This window comes from Phyllopteryx taeniolatus, chromosome 12 (genome assembly GCF_024500385.1).
Source record: "Phyllopteryx taeniolatus isolate TA_2022b chromosome 12, UOR_Ptae_1.2, whole genome shotgun sequence".
NCBI lineage: Eukaryota > Metazoa > Chordata > Actinopteri > Syngnathiformes > Syngnathidae > Phyllopteryx > Phyllopteryx taeniolatus.
This window is the reverse complement of record NC_084513.1, coordinates 2,419,272-2,438,259: the sequence shown is the minus strand read 5'-3', so window position 1 is coordinate 2,438,259 and position 18,988 is coordinate 2,419,272. Positions and strand designations below refer to the sequence as shown.

General features: G+C 41.0%; 2 protein-coding genes across 4 annotated transcripts in view; one reads left to right on the top strand and one right to left on the bottom strand.

Moving 5' to 3' along the window:
- rftn2 (raftlin family member 2) overlaps window positions 1–6,241 on the top strand; it is a 20,007-nt gene extending 13,766 nt beyond the window's left edge. Inside the window, exons 7-9 of the mRNA XM_061792992.1 lie at window positions 629–732; window positions 2,089–2,170; window positions 4,560–6,241. Coding sequence (XP_061648976.1) covers window positions 629–732; window positions 2,089–2,170; window positions 4,560–4,763 — 390 coding nt within the window. The 3' untranslated portion in view covers window positions 4,764–6,241. The remainder of the gene's footprint in view (window positions 1–628; window positions 733–2,088; window positions 2,171–4,559) is intronic.
- LOC133487037 (MOB-like protein phocein) lies at window positions 6,242–18,988 on the bottom strand. Of its 3 annotated transcripts, XM_061792997.1 has the most exons (9): window positions 18,700–18,988; window positions 16,236–16,391; window positions 14,184–14,246; window positions 11,192–11,292; window positions 10,722–10,764; window positions 10,139–10,225; window positions 9,973–10,052; window positions 9,795–9,906; window positions 6,242–7,136 (listed from the first exon to the last, which is right to left on the bottom strand). In XM_061792997.1, the coding sequence occupies exons 1-9, from the start codon at window positions 18,700–18,702 to the stop codon at window positions 7,002–7,004; spliced, it is 780 nt and encodes a 259-aa protein (XP_061648981.1). In that variant the 5' UTR covers window positions 18,703–18,988; the 3' UTR covers window positions 6,242–7,001. The 3 variants fall into 3 exon arrangements, with proteins under 3 accessions (XP_061648981.1, XP_061648979.1, XP_061648980.1); XM_061792995.1 differs by lacking the exons at window positions 16,236–16,391; window positions 18,700–18,988 and adding an exon at window positions 14,785–14,935; XM_061792996.1 differs by lacking the exons at window positions 6,242–7,136; window positions 9,795–9,906; window positions 9,973–10,052; ... (2 more) ...; window positions 11,192–11,292; window positions 14,184–14,246 and adding exons at window positions 15,772–15,962; window positions 16,044–16,133 and having other exon boundaries at window positions 18,700–18,858.

Below are 18,988 nucleotides of genomic sequence, written 5' to 3'. Positions count from 1 at the left end.
GAGTTATTTACTTTGTTCAGTTGCTGAAAAAACAGACCATGTCGTAGCATCATTGGGAGGTCATATCGCTTACTAAAGCCAATTTCACATTGCAGTTCTCTCTAAATGGTGGGATGAGGGTCAGACGAGGAGGACTTTTCAGAGCCAAAAAAGAGCTGGGGTGGTGCCTGTAAAACATATTCCCACATTATCGCCGTTCTGTATAAACACCAGCGAAACAAGAAGTCGACTTGGCGATTTTCCACTTTCGGAGTTGGTTGAAAGCAGTTGTCGAGTATTTTATACATCACACCTGACGCGATGCAACAGCGATGCAACAATATCCCGCCTGAGTTGGGGTCTCGGTACTGTAAAAAGCAAAGGCGGATAAATTCCAGCTCTTCTGTTACGGCTCTGACGCAGCCATTTTGTGTGGAACGAGGCTTCAGCTTTGACATCATCACCTACTGTATGATGCTCATTGCTACGATACGCAGTATCTTGGTGTGCTATGATATGCTGTGAATCATGTCACAGCATATACGCTCCTCCTTTATATCTTGGATGCAGGCAAATTCTATTTGACCATGTACATACACTATGTGTTGTTTTAAGGAATGTTTGTGCGTGTTGTCAAATGTCTACACAGGGTTCCAGTGTGAAAACAGACTACGGGCCGCTGCTCCACACTCTGGCTGAGTTTGGATGGCTGCTGACGTGCGTGCTGCCCACTCCCATCATACGACATGACAGGTAGCAATGTGCACATGAATACATTTTTCACCCCACAATTAAGCACTATCACACGAGAGGGCGGGATGCTGTCCTCTATATCATCATGGCTGTAATTCGGTCATAGGCTTAAGGCCGGAGGCTGAGCACAAAAGGGGTTTGTAATTGCGTATAGATGCCACGAGATGGTGGCAAAGCACTTCACACGGAGATGATCATAAAGCATTAATACCATCCTTGTAGCATGTACACAATCATGAACCCATGTTACATAAACGTCTTTATTCAGTAGTTAAATTATTCAACACAGTAGTATTAGCTAGCACACGAGCCTAAATAACACATTTAACACAGTGAGCACACTCACACAGAAGCTGCTGTCGGCCACAATTCTCACACACAGGCTCTCACGTACAGTGGGTACGGAAAGTATTCAGACCCCCTTACATTTTTCACTCTTTGTTATATTGCAGCCATTTGCTAAAATGATTTAAGTTCACACAGCACCCCATATTGACGGGGAAAAAAAGTTTTTGCAGATTTATTATAAAAGAAAAACTGAAATATCACACAGCCATAAGTATTCAGACCCTTTGCTCAGTATTTAGTCGAAGCACCTTTTTGAGCTAATACAGCCATGAGTCTTTTGGGGAATGATGCAACAAGTTTTTCACACCTGGATTTGGGGATCATCTGCCATTCCTCCTCTCCAGTTCTGTCAGGTTGGATGGTGAACGTTGGTGGGCAGCCATTTTCAGGTCTTTCCAGAGGTGCTCAATTGGGTTTAAGTCAGGGCTCTGGCTGGGCCATTCAAGAACAGTCACGGAGTTGTTCTGAAGCCACTCCATTATTTTAGCTGTGTGCTCACGGTCATTGCCTTGTTAGAAGGCGAACTTTCGGCCCAGTCTGGGGTCCTGAGCGCTCTGGAGAAGGTTTTCGTCCAGGATATCCCTGTACTTGGCCGCATTCATCTTTCCTTCGATTGCAACCAGTCGTCCTGGCCCTGCAGTTGAAAAACACCCCCACAGCATGATGCTGCCACCACCATGCTTCACTGCTGGGACTGTATTGGACAGTTGATGAGCAGTGCCTGCTTTTCTCCACACATGCCACTTAGAATTAAGGCCAACAATTTCTATCTTGGTCTCAATATGATGATTGATGAGAGGCTTCCGTCGGGCCACTCTGCCATAAAGCCCCGACTGGTGGATGGCTGCAGTGATGGTTCGCGGATTTTCACTTACACTGTTGTGGGTGGGTCTGGAACGATCCCCTGCAATGAACTGTTCACTGTATTATTATCTTTGTAACGGCAAATTTTGTGTTTGGTGAGTTGTATGTATGGAGTGCTAATTGTTCTATGTTCGTGCGTGTTAGTGATGGGAATCTGGCCACCAAGCAAGTTGTGTTCCTTCAGCGGCCCGTCAGAAATCAGGCGGCAGCACAACACAGGAACCAGGTGAGAAATGAACAAAATAACTGTCTACACTGCGCCCTGGTGGTCAAATTGGGATTGCAGCAATTACTGTAAAGCCACTTGATTGAGATTGTTTGCAGTGGTGTACATCATCATCATCATAAAAGCTGTTTCTTGTATGTCTAAGCTTTTATTCAACTAAATCAAATATGATTCAGTATTAAGAACAGCCACCACTAAAAACAACCACAATTAGGTAAAAAAAAAATTCAAGACTTTTAGCACTTGTTCACTAGATACTGTCTGTCTGTAATGAAGAGAAAATATGGACTCAAATTTATGGAACAATTAAAAAAAAAAAAAAGATTTATGCTGGTTCTGCTCATTCTGATGTTATGCTAAAAAAAAAACAGATTTTGACCATCAGATTTAAGGATTATTTGTCACTTTTAAGGGTAATTAAGCCCTTAATTTTGAAAAATCAAATTGAAAACTTTGACTTTAGGAAGGGATAGTGTTTGGTTGAGAGGTTCTGGGTTTTAGATCTCACCTCCAGCCTCCCTGTTCTTGCGTGGGTTTGTTTTTGGGTACTCATTCTAAAAGCAGGTACAGTGGGACAAAAAAGTATTTAGTCAGCCACCAATCGTACAAGTTCTCCCACTTAAAAAGATCAGAGAGGCCTGTCATTTTCATCATAGGCATACCTCACCTATGAGAGACAAAATGAGGAAACACAAAAAAAAAATCCAGAAAATCACATCGTCTGATTTTCAAAGACTATATTTGCAAATTATGGTGGAAAATAAGTATTTGGTCACCTATAAAAAAAAAAAAAAGCACAATTTCTGGCTCTCACAGACATGTCACTTCTTCTTTAAGAGGCTCCTCTGTCCTCCACTCGTTACCTATATTAATGGCACCTGTTTGAACTCGTTATCAGTATAAAAGACACCTGTCCAGAGCCTCAAACAGTCACACTCCAAACTCCACTATGGCCAAGACCAAAGAGCTGTCAAAGGACACCAGAAACAAACTTGTAGACCTGCACCAGACTGGGAAGACTGAATCTGCAATAGGTAAGCAGCTTGGTGTGAAGAAATCAACTGTGGGAGCAATTATTAGAAAATGGAAGGCATATAAGACTACTGATAATCTCCCTCGATCTGGGGTTCCACTAAAGACCCCCGTAGGGTGAAAATAATCACAAGAACGGTGAGCAAAAATCCCAGAAGCACACGGGGGGGACCTAGTGAATGACCTGCAGATCTGGGACCAAAGCAACAAAGGCTACCATCAGTAACACACTACGCCACCAGGGACTCAAATCCTGCAGTGCCAGACGTGTCCCCCTGCTTAAGCCAGTACATGTTCAGGCCCGTCTGAAGTTTGCTAGAGACCAGATCCAGAAGAGGACTGGTAGAATGTCATCTGGTCAGATGAAACCAAAATAGAACTTTTTGATAAAAACTAGACTTGTGTTTGGAGGAGAAAGAACGCTGAGTTGCATCCAAAGAACACCATACCTACTGTGAAGCATGGGGGTGGAAACATCATGCTTTAGGGCTGTTTTTCTGCAAATGGATCACAACGACTGATCTGTGTAAAGGAAAGACTGAATGGGCCCATGTATTGTGAGATTTTGAGTGAGAACCTCCTTCCATCAGCAAGGGCATTGAAGATGAAGATGGCTGGGTCTTTCAGCATGACAGTGATCCCAAGCACACTGCCCGGGCAACGAAGGAATGGCTTCGTGAGAAGCATTTCAAGGTCCTGGAGTAGCCCAGCCAGTCTCCAGATCTCAACCCCATAGAAAATCTTTGGAGGGAGTTAAAAGTCTGTGTTACCCAGCGGTAGCCCCAAAATATCACTGCTCTAGAGATCATCTGCATGGAGGAATCGGCCAAAATACCAGCAACAGTGTGTGAAAGACTTCCAGAAAACGTTTGACCTCTGTTATTGCCAACAAAGGGTATATAACAAAGTATTGAGATGAACTTTTGTTATTAACCAAATACTTGTTTTCCACCATAATTTGCTAATGAATTCTTTAAAAATCAGGTTTTTTTTTTTTTTTTTTTCCCCCTCATTTTGTGTCTCAAAGGTGAATTATACCTATGATGGAAATTACAGGCTCTCTATCATCTTTTTAAGTGGGAGAACTTGCACAATTGGTGGCTGACTAAATATTTTTTTGCCTCACTGTATGTTAGGTTGACTAAAGACTCTAAATTGTCCATAGATGTGAACTGTTGTTTGTCTTATATGTGCCCGGTGACTGACTGACAAGCAGTCCAGGGTGTACACCGTTTCTCGCCCAAAGTCAGCAAGGCTAGGATCCATGTCACCTGCGACCCTAATGAGCACAAACGCTATTGAAAATTGATTTAATAACTTCAGGACAACATGATAATAGAAACACCTGTATGTGCAGGTTCTGTCAGTGCACGGCGACGTCTCTAGTCGCTCCGTGAGTCGCTCCGTCAGCGGCGGCGCGCTTCAGCAGGAGGTCTCCCATGTGGCCGGGGGCATCGGCGGCTTCCCGGTGTTCGGAGGGGGGTTCCCCAGCTCCCTGTCGCACCTGGAGGAGGGCGGCTTTGACCAGGAGGAGGGCAAAGCGGAGGTGACGTGCATGTGAGCGGACTGACGTCATGAGCTCTCCAGATGGAGGAAAAGCCACTTCTTCCATGGCTATGCACCCAAAACTTTCATCCTCTGCTGTGGGAGAACTCTGCACTTTGTTGTTTTGAAGCGAGGCCATAATGAGAAAAACATATTGAAAGCCATTTGAGCATTTATTCGATATGCTTGACAGCCTGCTTAAGGCCCATATGCTAGTATGCTCTGAAGACGACTACTAGTACTACTAGTGAAGACAAAAGCGCGTACTAGTACATGGACCTTAAGTTGGATAACGACTTTCCGGTGGGCCTGCAGGTCGGACTTTTGACACCCTAGAGTTTTATTTTTATCAGGGTTACTCTTGGATTTCGGAAACAGAGCAAAAAGAAACAAAAACAAAAAAAGAAAATCAGCTATAATTACCTTTTTAAAAGGGCAAAAAAAATGTGTTGTCTGTCTGATCTTTGCTGCACTGTGATTGGCCAATCAGCAGTTTCAGGGTGTTGCTCAGCAGGAGGTCAATTTTGCTAGTCTTTCAAATACCTTTTTTATTTTTTTTAACAGTAAAACTTAAATGTGAAGTGAACTTTACCTTTCAGTGACAATTCTGGCACCAAGTATTTTCATGTTCAAGTTCTGTGGTGTCGTTACATCTTTTTTGGCTTATAACTGGTAACCTTGTAAAAAGATATACACAATCCAAAGAAAAGATACTAAAAAAAAACATACAGGTTGGGATCAATGTGATTCTACACTGTTTTTCTACTTTTGGGCCATATGGACCAGAAGTTTAGTTAAATTTCCATGTTGCCATACCTTGCAAGTAGGCAGGCCACTATTGTTTTTATCTATTAGGAGTGTGAGTCGGTGCTCTGCCAGGTTTTTATTTATTGGTTTGAGATGGTTTATGCACAAAAGTCAGTCAGTTTTTTTCCCTTGTGGCTTTTTTGATCGGCTACATTCCAGTCACTATTTCCTGGTACACACGAGGAGGTCACAGCATTTACACTATATGGACAAAAGTATTGGTACTAATTTGAATTCCCTCACATACACAATTTCTTCACGTTTCACTTCCCGTAACTGGAACATGTCCCAATACTTTTGGCCATGCAGAGTCCTTCCGGACGGCAGCCATGTTGGTTCCCAGTCTGGGTGGTGCCATTTCACACATCTTTCTCTCTTTAACAGTATTAATAGTGTGCATGGTACTCCATTAAACGAAGCGTTCATAGATATTAAAATCATGGTGTTGCAAAGTACTACAGCAGTATTATAAGAAGGACACACTTGTGTTATTTGTAAATGTAAACCAGCCTTCCTCCATTAATAAAATGTTGCTATTATAATGAAAACACTGTTTAAAACATGAATACTAAATGTCAGTATTAGTTCCAGTTTTGTTTTTGAGTTGTATAATTTGCTTCCGTTTATGGATCGTGCCTATTGAAACAAATAAATGTCATTTTCATTTCTGATTAACAATGTCACAAGTTCCAGAATAATAAGTCTTTTATTAACAGACATGAAAATGTCACAAACAGTAACAAAGTTTTTTTTTTTTTTTTTTTTGTAGGTCCATTTAAAAAAACAAAAGTGGATTGGATTGGATTAAGCAAAATAACTTAATTAGGGTGACGGAAGGGAAGGCGCTGTTTGGCGGGGTGTAAACATGGCCGACGTTACGCCTTATAAGCGGACTTTTCAGCCACGTTATGAACATCAAGAATATCGGGAGCACACTTGGACAGCTAGGAGTTCTTGGTTGTTCACGAACGCATGAGTCACGCCTACATTTGAGAAGGTTTTTCTTCGGAGCCTCTACAAGTCGGCAAGCTAAATTACTGATTGAGCCCCCACCACCTCTCTTTGCAAAATGGCAGGCTACACAAAGCAAAGAGCAAAACCAAAGCAGACGTAGAAAAAGAGAACAGTGAAGCAGTGTCAGAAACAAGATCAAATAGGCTATTATTTACACAGAGGTGTCTGTCAGTGTGTGTCTTTGTCAACAATACAGATAGATCACTGTGATTATGTTTAGTTTTTTGCAAATCCAGCTGCTCAAAAGATAAAATGTTCCCTAAAGGAGAAGTGTGGTACTTTTTTGACAAACGAGAAGGTAACTAAATTGTCCCGCAGGTTTCCTTTTATGCTCGACAAAGTTGACAATGGAGGAACAGGATGCGGGGGGGGGGGGGGTCTTAGTACACTGTACAGTAGTGTGTGGGTGTGGGCGTGTTCACGTGGGTCTCCCTCAGGCCTCGCTCTCGCCGGCCGACGAGGTGTTCTGCACCTCCTCCTCCAGGATGGGCACGATCAGGTTGTCCTTGGACATCAGGTTGTACTTCATCACAAAGCGCGTGAAGCGGTGACACAGGAACGTTTCATTCTGTCGGTGCACAAAGCGGGAGGAAAAAAAAAAAAAAAAAAAAAACGATGCGTGACTGCGGTTGAAACACATTTCAAACAAAAAGTAAGAAATATTCAGCTTTCGGGTGAAATATTTAGCTTTAAACTAAAATGTACTACAGTGAACTCCCGCATATTTGCGGTTAGGCATTCACAAATTTTTTGGGAACTTGTCCTTAGTTATTTGCTGAAAAGCGTACCTATTTGCAGTTCATGGAATCCCAGTACTCTTTAGGACGTTTTTTTTTTTTTTTTTGCCTCGTCTTTTTCATGCCACCCCACGAACCTGAGATGTTATATTGTGTAATATCAAACTAAGCTATTGATGTTCCATTTGGCAATATCTTTGTACCTCAGGATTATTTTGCTGTTAATGATTTATAAAAATAAATAATTACTTCCCCTCTAAAAAAATGCTTTTTTCCCCCCAATTGCATTGTAAGGTTTTGAAATGATTTATCTTGCTCTTTTTCTTTGAATCACAAAAACCTGGCATTAGACTTATACACTGTATACACATGTGCATCTAAATAAATTCGAATATCATGGAAAATTTAAGTAACTCAATTTAAAAAGTGAAACTCGTATTGATTCACTTCACACAGTAAAATATTTCATTATTAAATTTTTAAATGTTGATTATTAGCTGACAGCTAAGCCATCCATCCATTTTCCGTACCGCTCATCCTCACTAGGGTCGCAGGCATGCTGGAGCCTATGCCAGCTGACTCTGTTTCTATGTGCCAACCAATCGCAGGGCACATATAAACAAACAACCATTCGCACTCACATTCACACCAACGGATGATTTAGTCTTCAATTAACCTGCAATTAGGGTTGGGCATCGAGAAGCGATTGGAACCGGACCTAGCCTTCTGGTTCTCCCGGAACGCTTCAAATTGAAAAATATTCGGTTCCCAGTTTCGATGCCTACAGTCCTCCCACCACAAAGAAGAAGCGGCGAAAACCAATTAAGAAGAACACGCACGAAGATCTGCTTGTGCCCAACGGCGGCGAACAAAAGTGTGTCTTAACTTTTTTTAAATGAATGACCAGTCGCCTCAGTGCAACACTTGGAATAAGATTATATTGTGAAAAGGAGGCTTTCATGATGTGTCGAAGTCTGATACGCTCCGAGCCTCAGCCTACACCGCGCGGAGCTTCAGTGAAGTCAACTCTCAATCAACTGGGTGCGTGAAACAATAAAATGTGTCTATGCCAACATTGAGACAGCTAACAAGGTAAACGCTTGCGTACACTTTTTGCTTTTCAGCCTTTTTTTTTTTGTCTTCAAACAAACGTAAGCGCTGACAAAAACAATAAATACAAAAAGCTCAACGTTGGGCTAAAACTTCACCATAGCAACTTTACGTCACAATGAAGTGGGACAAAATTCACAAACACTAACCTTGTGCCTCATCGGTGGGTAAGGAAAGGAATCAGCGTTTTATAGCATTTAGTTCCATCCATTTAAAAAAAAAATAATAATTCACAGGTGCCGTGTGAAGTTACTTTTTGTGACAATGTTGAGGTCCGGTGCGTACCCTTCAAAATAAAAGGCTACAAGCTTAAAACAGTAAGGCAAGCTAAAACTTGCACAGATGACACAGTCGCAAATGATTTGAACAATGCTGTATTTAACTTTTTGCTGAAACATTAATGAATGACTATTAAGTCAATTAGGTTAGTTCCACACACATTGCCTTTTAGTTCATAGGTTTGATATTGATACTTGATTATAAAGAACCTCGAGTCAAATGTTCATTTTAGTCTATGCTGTGGGCTGCTAAAAAAAATGGATGTTCATAATTTGGACACCCTTTATTTAAACCATGCAAACTTTTTCGACCCAGTCCCCTAGAAGAATCGAGAATCGTTTGGAAACGGAATCGAAATAAGGAACCGCTCATATTTAAACGATGCCCAACCCTACCTGCCATGCATGTTTTTGGGATGTGGGTGGAACCCGGACTACCCGGAGAAAACCCACAGAGGCACAGGGAGAACATGTAAACTCCACACGGGCGAGCCCGGATTTGAACCCGGGCCCTCAGAACTGTGAGGCAGATGTGCAAACCAGTCGGTCACCGTGGCACTGACAGCTAACCAAAACCCCAAATTTACCAAGTGACGACCTGCAAATTATCCTTTATTGAGACCAACCCCTAAAACACAGTGTTTGTTAATCTCTGCTTATTCATGAATTTTTTTGGGTTAAAAAAAAACAAACAAACCAATCAATGCATTTTCTTTTCAATTCAATTATAATGGCCGCCACTTTCGCTAATTGCGCTACAGCTCTATTCCCCGCGAATAGCAACGGTCCACTGTATTGTCCATTTTGAGGAAAATATAACTGATGACTGAACGGGGACCATCTCATTATTTTTTTATCCCTCTGTTTTGTTTAATAATTGTGCTATTTTAAAGTTACTTATAGTTTAACTTGAAACCCATGAATAATAAAATGTCTTTTGCCTGATCACTCATGTTTTCTTTAAACAATAGGAGACACCTTACAAATTCTGCCAGGGTATGTAAACTTATGAGCACAGCTGTATTTACCAATGTGTAAATTTTTTTTCCTCATCTGACCCGACACTACAGGCCTGCTTTGTCATTTTGCAAGCATACGCACCTCATATTTGTCAAATATCTGGCGGTGGTGGAAGTAGGCGTGAGAGAATATCCTATAGATGCGGCGACACACCGAACCCAGCTTAGCCACCGACGACTCCTTGATGCTCACCCTAAAAGCACAGATAAAACAAATTAGCCCTGCGAACATACATTAAGGATGCGCACAAGGAACCAACCTGCTTGGGAAGTATTTGTTGCTATTGAGAAGACAGGCCGCTCCGTCCAGTGTGTGCCTGGTGTAGTCGATGGCGGGGCACTGCACATGCGTCACATACACACACACTCGATAGTCAAAACAAGATGGTGAGTGAGGTGGGAAGGGGGAGAATGACATGGACTCGCCTCTTTGGGGGTCTTGTGGGCGGCGCATAAAAAGATCCACTGCTCAGTGGCCGTCATCTGGGTGCATGTGTCTGGATGGCACTCGCTCTGGAAGACCAAACACCAACATCACTTACAGCACATGCAGTTGCAATCAATTCAATGCCCCGAAAAAAAAAAAAAAAAAAAGGTATCGAACAGCCTAGTTAATAACGGTAGACTGTATGTATGCAAGCGGCACGGTGGCCGACTGGTTAGAGCGTCAGCCTCACAGTTCTGAGGACCCGGGTTCAATCCCCGGCCCCGCCTGTGTGGAGTTTGCATGTTCTCCCCGTGCCTGCGTGGGTTTTCTCCGGGCACTCCGGTTTCCTCCCACATCCCAAAAACATGCATTAATTGGAGACTCTAAATTGCCCGTAGGTTTGACTGTGAGTGCGAATGGTTGTTTGTTTGTATGCGCCCTAGGATTGGCTGGTAAGCAGTTCAGGGTGTACCCCGCCTCCTGCCCGATGACAGCTGGGATAGGCTCCAGCACGCCCGCGACCCTAGTGAGGAGAAGCGGCTCAGAAAATGGATGGATGGATGGATGGATGTATGCACCTACCTGCAGTTTGACCGCTAGTCCGTTGAGCTCCAAGCAGAACTGCCTAGAGTTAACACACACATGGAAACACGGCAGCAAGTTATACTTGCAAAGCAACCAAATACAGAAAGTCCTCAATTTACGACCATTCCTACAGCATTGTCATAACCTGAATCTTTACGCAGCAAATGTGGAATGCGCCGTCCTCTATCACTAATGTATACTAACACAGTAATAGTCATAACTACAGTAGACATTTGTATAAACAAAAAAACAACAAAGGCCATGAATCGAAAACAATCAAATGAAGAACAGTAAGTACTTGTAACTTGAGCATACCCTCTAGTGCCATGTGACATATTCTTGCACCGCTGCACAAACTAGTTCATTGCACCGTTCATAATTTCGAAACGCCATATGTCGGATACCTCATAAACAGAGGACCCTCCTGCCTTCAGAGTGGTCAAAGTATATTATTATCATATTCATACCTGAGGTGCTCGTATTTCCACACCCCCTCATCCTGACCCTCGGGTGGTTCCAGGATTTTGTCGATATTGGAGCAATCCAAGCGGATGTTCTGCTGAATGTACTGTGACACACAAGAAAATATCTTCACCCAAAAACATAACCATGAGCACGCATGCTAATGTACATTATTAGTCCACTAAATCTAAATATTGTGTTATTCTTTTGCTGGAGCCTTGACTAAAAAAAACATTTGATGACAACAACAACCATAACTTTAACAAGGACCTTAACAAATATTATTGCTACATACACTACTCAATACAAGTTAGGGAAATTCGGTTTTCGGGTGAAATTTGATGATGACCCTAAAATCTCCCAAAGGATCACCTTGGCATGTGAATTTAATTTGACCAACTGTTCAATGTTTCAGTACTTTTTGCACAACTTCATGTTCTCTATTTAACAAGGAGCCAAATGACAAGGATTACAACAAATGTTGGATCCATAAATGTATGATGATATGAGTACTTCATATCAGTCGAGTAGTGTGACGGGAGCGAAGGAATAGAGAGTATAAAGACGCGAATTGTGGCCGACAGCAGCTTGTATTGCATGTGATGTTCTGGAATTTCATTGGTGACTCTGTTCAACCTTGAACGTGTCTATCGCCATATACAGTGGAGGAAATCATTATTTGTTGGCCAGTACAGAAGTCAAATGTTTCTTGTATAGTTGATCACGTTTGCACACATCTCAGGAGGAATTTTGGACCACTCCTCTTTGTCCAAGTCCTTAATGTTTCGAGGTTGTGCCTTGTCAACTTGAAGGTTCAGCTCCCTCCACAGAGCTCCTATGGGATTTAGGTCTTGAGACTGGTTAGGCAAGTCCATGACCTTAATGTGCTTCTTCTTTAGCCACTCTTTCATTTCCTTGGCTGTGTCCTTTGGGTCATCGTCGTGCTGAAAGGCCCACCCACGACCCATTTTAAGTTTTCTGCCTTTGATCTTGCCCATGATGGAGAGGCCGGTGTCTGATTGAATGATTCTGTGGACAGGTGTATCATACCAGTAACAAGTAGAGATGTCTTTCATACAGCTAATAAGTTTATATTAGTAAACTTTCTTAAAAAAAGGGACAGGACTAATCTGTGGTAGCCACAATTCTTTATTGTTGGTAGGGGATCAAATACTTATTTCACTCTGTGAAATCCAAATACATTTTATTTATTTTTTTAATGAGATTTTTCTGGATTTTTTTTTAGATATTCTGTCTCTGTCACTGTTAACATAAACCAACCATTAAAATTACAGACCGCTCATGTCTTTGTCAGTGGGTGAACTTACAAAATCAACGAGGGTTCAAATTATGATGTCCTCCACTGTATATTGATTTATCGCTAAGGTTGGGCATCGTTTGAATTTGAGCGATTCCGGTCCTGATTCCGGTTCCTCATTTCGATTCTGGTTCCAAACGATTCTCGATTCAGATTATTTTAGGGGGCTTGGTCAAAAAACTTTGCATGGTTTAAATAAAGGGTGTCCAAATTATGAACATCCATTTTCTTAACAGCCCGCAGCATAGACTAAAATGAACATTTGAGTCTGAGTTCTTTATAACCAGTATCAATACCAAACCTATGAACTAAAAGGCAGTGTGTGTGGAACTAACCCAATTTACTTAATATTCATTAATTAATGTTTCAGCTAAAAGTTAAATTTAGCATTGTTAAAATAGTCATTTGGGACTGTTTTAGCACAACAAATGGTTTATATGTGCAAGTTTGAACTTGACTTCCTGTTTTAAGCTTGTAGCCTGTTATTTTAAATTGTAAGCACCGGAAATCAGCATTTTGGCACGAAAAGTAACTTCACACGACACCGGTGAATTTTGAAAACGAAAGTAATACAACCGAATGCTATAAAACGTGGATTCCTTTACCTACCCACCGATGAGTCACAAGGTTAGTGTTTGTGATACTGTGAGACAAGGTTTATGTGAATTTTGTCCCAATTCATTGTGATCTAAAACTGCTACGGTGAAGTTTCAGTTAAGCTTTTTTTTTTCTGTCATCGGCTCTTACATTGGTTTGAAGACTAAAACAAACGCTAAAAACCATCAGTGCATAAGTGGAACCCAGCGTTTGCCTTGTTAGGTGCCTCAATTTTGGCATAGACGTATTTTATTGTTTCCCTCACCCTGTTTGACTTGTCTGAAGTTCCGTGCGGTATAGGCTGAGGCTCGGAGCGGGACGGAGCGCGTCAGACTTCTACACATCGTGCAAGCCTCCTTTGCACAATTTAATCTTAATCCTGGTTCTAACCGATTCTCGATGCCCAACCCTATTTATTGCCCAGCCCAAAATTGACCAATACATTTCCAAGGACTACCACTTGTATACATTTCTGTGACTCTTCCAATCTCTGTGTTGCAACCTGCTGATGGCAATATGTGACACTCTAAGCTCAGTGGCCACTTCCCTCTGAGAACATCCTGTTTGAAGCCTTGCAATGGCGAGGTATTGTTGATCAATTGATTGGTGTCATTTGGGGCTAAGTCTAAATGTGAACTGCATGATTTAGAGGACTGTTTCAAGACCAATTCTAGTTAAACCAGATCCATTCATGGATGAAAACATGAATTGTGCCTTTCAGCTCCTTGAGCAGCAAGTCGTTGTCGATCAATCTTAGACATTTTACACACATACCTCCTCCATGTTACCAGCATAGGAAGCCAAGACGACCACGACAGTGATTTATTTATTTTTTTAATATAAATTGGAATTTAAGACATGAACTATGATGAAACACACAAATTCTGCCCAGCAACCAGTAGTTGTGCAAACAGATGATGTGATTTCCCTGGTGGGTTTCCTACTTCAGTGGCTGGTACCCCACCATTTTTGTTCCATTCCAAACCACATTCATGGCATGTGTAAATGTTTAGGGAAATGGAATGATTATTGAATAACATTCACACACGTATCGCTACATACGTGTAAATATGCAGACACACCTGTTGAACAGCCAGGGTGCTGTCCATCTCCTCAAATGACTCATCCGGCCAGTTGTAGAAATCCTAAACAAGGGGGAACGACGTGTTTAGGTGAGAAAACAAATGCAACAAAAACAATACCGATACGTACACGAGACACATTTGCTACAAAAGCAAAAATACAACAAGTCCACTGAGAAATGTGTTCACGTCCAGTTTGTGTTTCCTGACTACAACGTTAGCTTGAGGGGAGCTAATAACGTCAACCGGGCTATGACTACTTCGTGTAGAGCTCACACATCCAAGAGAGGGTTCATGTTGGCAAGACACCGACTGTTGTTTGTTCACGTCGACTATGCTCACGAGAGTGTTTATAAAGGCAAAGATATGGCGTTAGACAGGAGCCACTGATGTTGACTCACTCAAGAAACTAGATGAAGGAAATGCTAACGTCAGCTAGCTGGCTAGCACCAGCGCGAGCCCTTCCGACTGGAAGTGAGCGAACGACAATTTCGACTCAAGTCCGGCGACAAAGCCACACTATTCGGGCAGAGCCGAGTCACGTCGTGTCGATGTTTCGTTTTAAGCGCTACTCGCCCCTTCCCGGCGGCCGATAACGCACCTTTGCCTTGGTTCCAGGCCGATTCCTCCTGAGAACTGCAGCACCCTCCGCCATTACCATCTCGACAGAATACCCGGATGTGGGCCAGCCGCTGGCTTGTAGTGGCGGACACAAGCGCAACTGTCGAAATAGTCCAAATAAATATTGTATTCATGTACTACGCTTATTTATTGCAATTATTTTATTGACATACTTCTGTCTGTTACATCCGCTTCCTTTGGGCAAACTATTGTGGGGTGCTCGATTTACCACGGAGTTCTGTTGTGCCCCAGCACACTATGTTAAGTGTCCTTAAAGCAAATCACGTGTCAACTTCCATAATTCTTGCTAAAATCTGTACCAAAATTTCTAAATGTTACAAAACGGACATATCGGAAGAATTTTGTTGTTACCAAACCCCTTTTACAGGAACTTGAATTGAATAGCTAAACAAACTAGTTTCCTTGACTTCCCATTTAAAAACTCATAATCTAGCAATTACTCGTGTATATTATAATATATATCTATATATGTGTATGAATGCTGAGGTGATTGAACCTTTATATGGTTTCAATCATTACAGCCCTCTGAGGGAAACCATAACTACAATGTGGCAAACAATATTGCGCAACATAATTACGTGGGCTTTTTTACGACTTAGGGGTGAGTGGAATTGGCATTGGTAAACCATTTCAAATTCAAACAAAATACTTAACCAGAGGGAGAAGCATCAGCCAACATGTGCCAGCGTACTCACTTTCTGGTCCAATAGATAGTTTTCAAATAATCAAATTGGATTTTTCATTTGTTGGACCATTACATCTTTATTTCAGAATAGTACAGGGAGTCACGATTCAATTCTTATTCAGAAGTCGTTCGTTACTCTCAATGCGAATAACAAATCGGGTTTAAAGGGCGAGTCTGAGCGCTAATAGTTACAAGCTTTATCATCTTAGTGTTTTTTTTTTCTTTTTAATTAACACCAAAAAGTGATTATGAAACATGGTGTAAATGGAGACAAAAGCCAATGGCCCATTTTTATTACTGTAACAAAATGTGATTAGAATTATTTACAGATGACATAACATAGAAAAAAACAAACAAACATGATTTCTTCTCTTGGAGGGATGCTTCTTCCACATCTTGCCTTAATCCACATATTTGCCCAGGATGTCACCATCGCGGAACAGGAAGTACTCCTGCATGACAAAATAAGATGATCAAGTATTAAAAGCAACACAACTACAGACGATTAAATAAAGACGAAAAAGGCACTACACCTTATCATCCAAAGTGACTTTAGTTCCGCCGTACTCTGGTAGGAGGACCTTCTCCCCGACCTTTACACTGACTGGCAGTAAATTTCCTTTCTGCCAAGAAAAACAACAGTTGAGTTGCTCATATTATACATGAAAGCAAAAACCATGCTACAGATCCCTAAAACAGACCCTAAAACTCTGTCACTTTCTAACCTGGTTGACAGATCCAGGCCCGACTGCCAACACTGTGGCCTGCAGCACTTTGCCTTGAGACTTCTCAGGCAGCATGATGCCCCCCTTGGTCACTGTCTCCGCCGTGAAACGCTCCACTAGCACGCGGTCGAACAGCGGCAGGAATTTTCTGAAGGCCTGTGGAATGACAGAACAAACAGAAAATTGTGTCATTTTGCTGTGACTGGATGAGGAAAAATCCCCAAACCACTCCAATAACCAAGTCAGGCTACTCGGGTTGTGTTGAGCTTGCATTTCATTCAAATCTGTGAGGCTTGTGTAAAATTTTACTAAACAATAGTAAAATGATGTGGAGAAAAATACAAAGGCAACATACATGTACCTTTAATGTTGGTAGAATAATACATTGCAATGTTTTTTAATGGTTAAAAAAATGTCTTACTGTTTCAATAATAAAATTGTATTACCAGAAAAATGTGTAATGTCAATATTTTTTAATTTTAAAGAATCATGCACCAAAATATTTAATCTATCATTGAATGTGAAAAAGTTTAACCTTCAAGATCCTTACCTTCCTATTATATTATTTTTTTAAACAACTTTCATGTAAAACTGCAACTTTATTAGTGTATGACTTATTTCCCAGGTCCTAATTTGACTATAATCCTAATATTGTAAAAGTACAACTGTTTTCTTATAACATAAAACTAACAACATTGTTCTTTGTGGTATACTACAGCGTTATCCCCCCCACCCAAAATTATTTTTTGTCTTATAAAATTACCTCATTTGTATACAGCAACAAATTTTTTCCCCATTAATAAAACTGACATTTTATTCTCATGAAGACAACTGTCTTTAAATTAGAACTTTTTTCCTCTCTCCCACAACTGATTTTTTTTTTTTTTTTTGAGGGGGGGAGGGGTACTATTTTGACTAAATTCTCCAATTATATCACTTTACTCTTGTTTATTAGTATATTAGTAATTATTAGTTGCTGGCCCAGAAGAGCTTTGTACAAAATGAGAGGCATGCAAAAGATCGAGTCAGTTGGCTATTTAAGAAAAAAACTGCAGTAACTTCATAAGCCCACCAGAATGCTGTTTATAAATTTCCCCACGCAACTGTGGGCTTTTACTGTAAACCTGCAATGTGAACTTAGAGCTGAATGAATGACATTGTAATTATTTTAGGTTGTAGTCATAGTTGCACAAGCTCGGTTTTGGTTAAAATTTCACTAATGTCTGCCACGAGGAATGATTAACATAATGGGATGTTTGGGCGGAAGTGGATGGAGGCGGAAGCACATGACAAAAGTTAGTTCACAATTTTGTGGAGTCAAATGCGTGGAATGAAAGACATCATGTGTTCTCTTTGAATTTAGCTTGGAATTTGACTGGAGGGACATCAGCTATCGGTAGTTGTAAAAGTGCTCAGCTAGGAGCAGCAGATGTTCACGTGACCTTGACTGAAGGTCGTTTGGGAGGGGGGTGGGGCGGAGGGAGTTGGTTGAAGGCTATGGGGGTTACACTTCATTTGAACTGCAAACAAAAACCAAGGACTTTTAAAATTTGTTTTTTAGTTCATGGACATTTCTAACTGTGAACATATACAGTATCTATGAATCTTGCATTTATGAGAACATTGCCTCACAGTTTAATATACAATGGTTCAAATGGATGCATAAGTTGCATAATGGATTTAATATCACCATGTCTCTCTCCAATTCAAATCGAACAGTGCAAACTTACAGTTTATATTTATAAAAAAAAAAAAAAAAAAAAAAAAAAAGTCAACCTCTATAATAAAACTAAAATAAAGTAAAACAGCTCACTCTTAAAAAAAATCAAAATAAATTAAAAGAAAAACACCTGACACATAATGGAGAGGGAACTGTTTCCTGTCACTGTCATCATTTCATCACTGGATTTTTTTGTAAACCCTCATTATATTTAATTTAAGCTACTGCTCATATTATACTGAGCAGCCAGACAAATCTTTATGTACTATTTTTTGTCCATGTTTATCACCACGTTTTTCCCCATCTTTGCAATTAATGGTTCCCTTCTGAGGTGGCATCACACACGAAAACCAAACTTTCTCAGACTATAACGTCATCTGTAATTCATATCCATACATTACTATGGAGATGAATAACTGTTTTAACAAGTGGTTGCAGCTTATTTATGAGAGTAAAATGCACCCCATTGATAACATTGTGTTCATTCATTAGGAAGCAGGCGAACGTACCTATACATTATGACTCACCCTTGTTAAATTCTCATTTTTGTTACAACGTTTAACAAATATTATAAATCAATTGTTTCCTCTGTCGCATGACCTTGTTAAGGAAGGCTAACATTACGCGCTGCTAGATGCTAGCCGGCAAAATGTTAGCATGATAACTGGGAGCGTTACGAACTATGACAATTATGTTTTTTTTTTTTATCTAATCAAAAATATATATTGTTGTGTGCCGTCTTACCATGACTTAATCTATGACGTCTGGAGGTCGACGACGTGTGGCTGCCACTTGGGGTTGTTCTCGGCGAGCGTGGATATGCCAACCTGATCAAGGGGAATCGCTCCACGTGAGGAAAGGAAACGTCCAGAAGGCTTGTGCGCATGCGCCCGTCGTGCGACCTTCATTTGCTCTGCAAAGAGTGAAGAAATTCCATGACGTTTCAGCTAAATGCAAACAATTTCATCTTTGGCAAACGAATTTCGACTACAATTACGATCATTTTGATGAGAAATAACTTGATACGCCATTT

Excerpts from the sequence above, each read along its gene's own strand:
- LOC133487037 (XM_061792997.1), bottom strand. Across the intron at positions 10,226-10,721 it reads GACTAGCGGTCAAACTGCAG|AGCGAGTGCCATCCAGACAC; the intron begins GTAGGTGCATAC and ends TTGGTCTTCCAG. Across the intron at positions 9,907-9,972 it reads AACAAATACTTCCCAAGCAG|GGTGAGCATCAAGGAGTCGT; the intron begins GTTGGTTCCTTG and ends CTGTGCTTTTAG.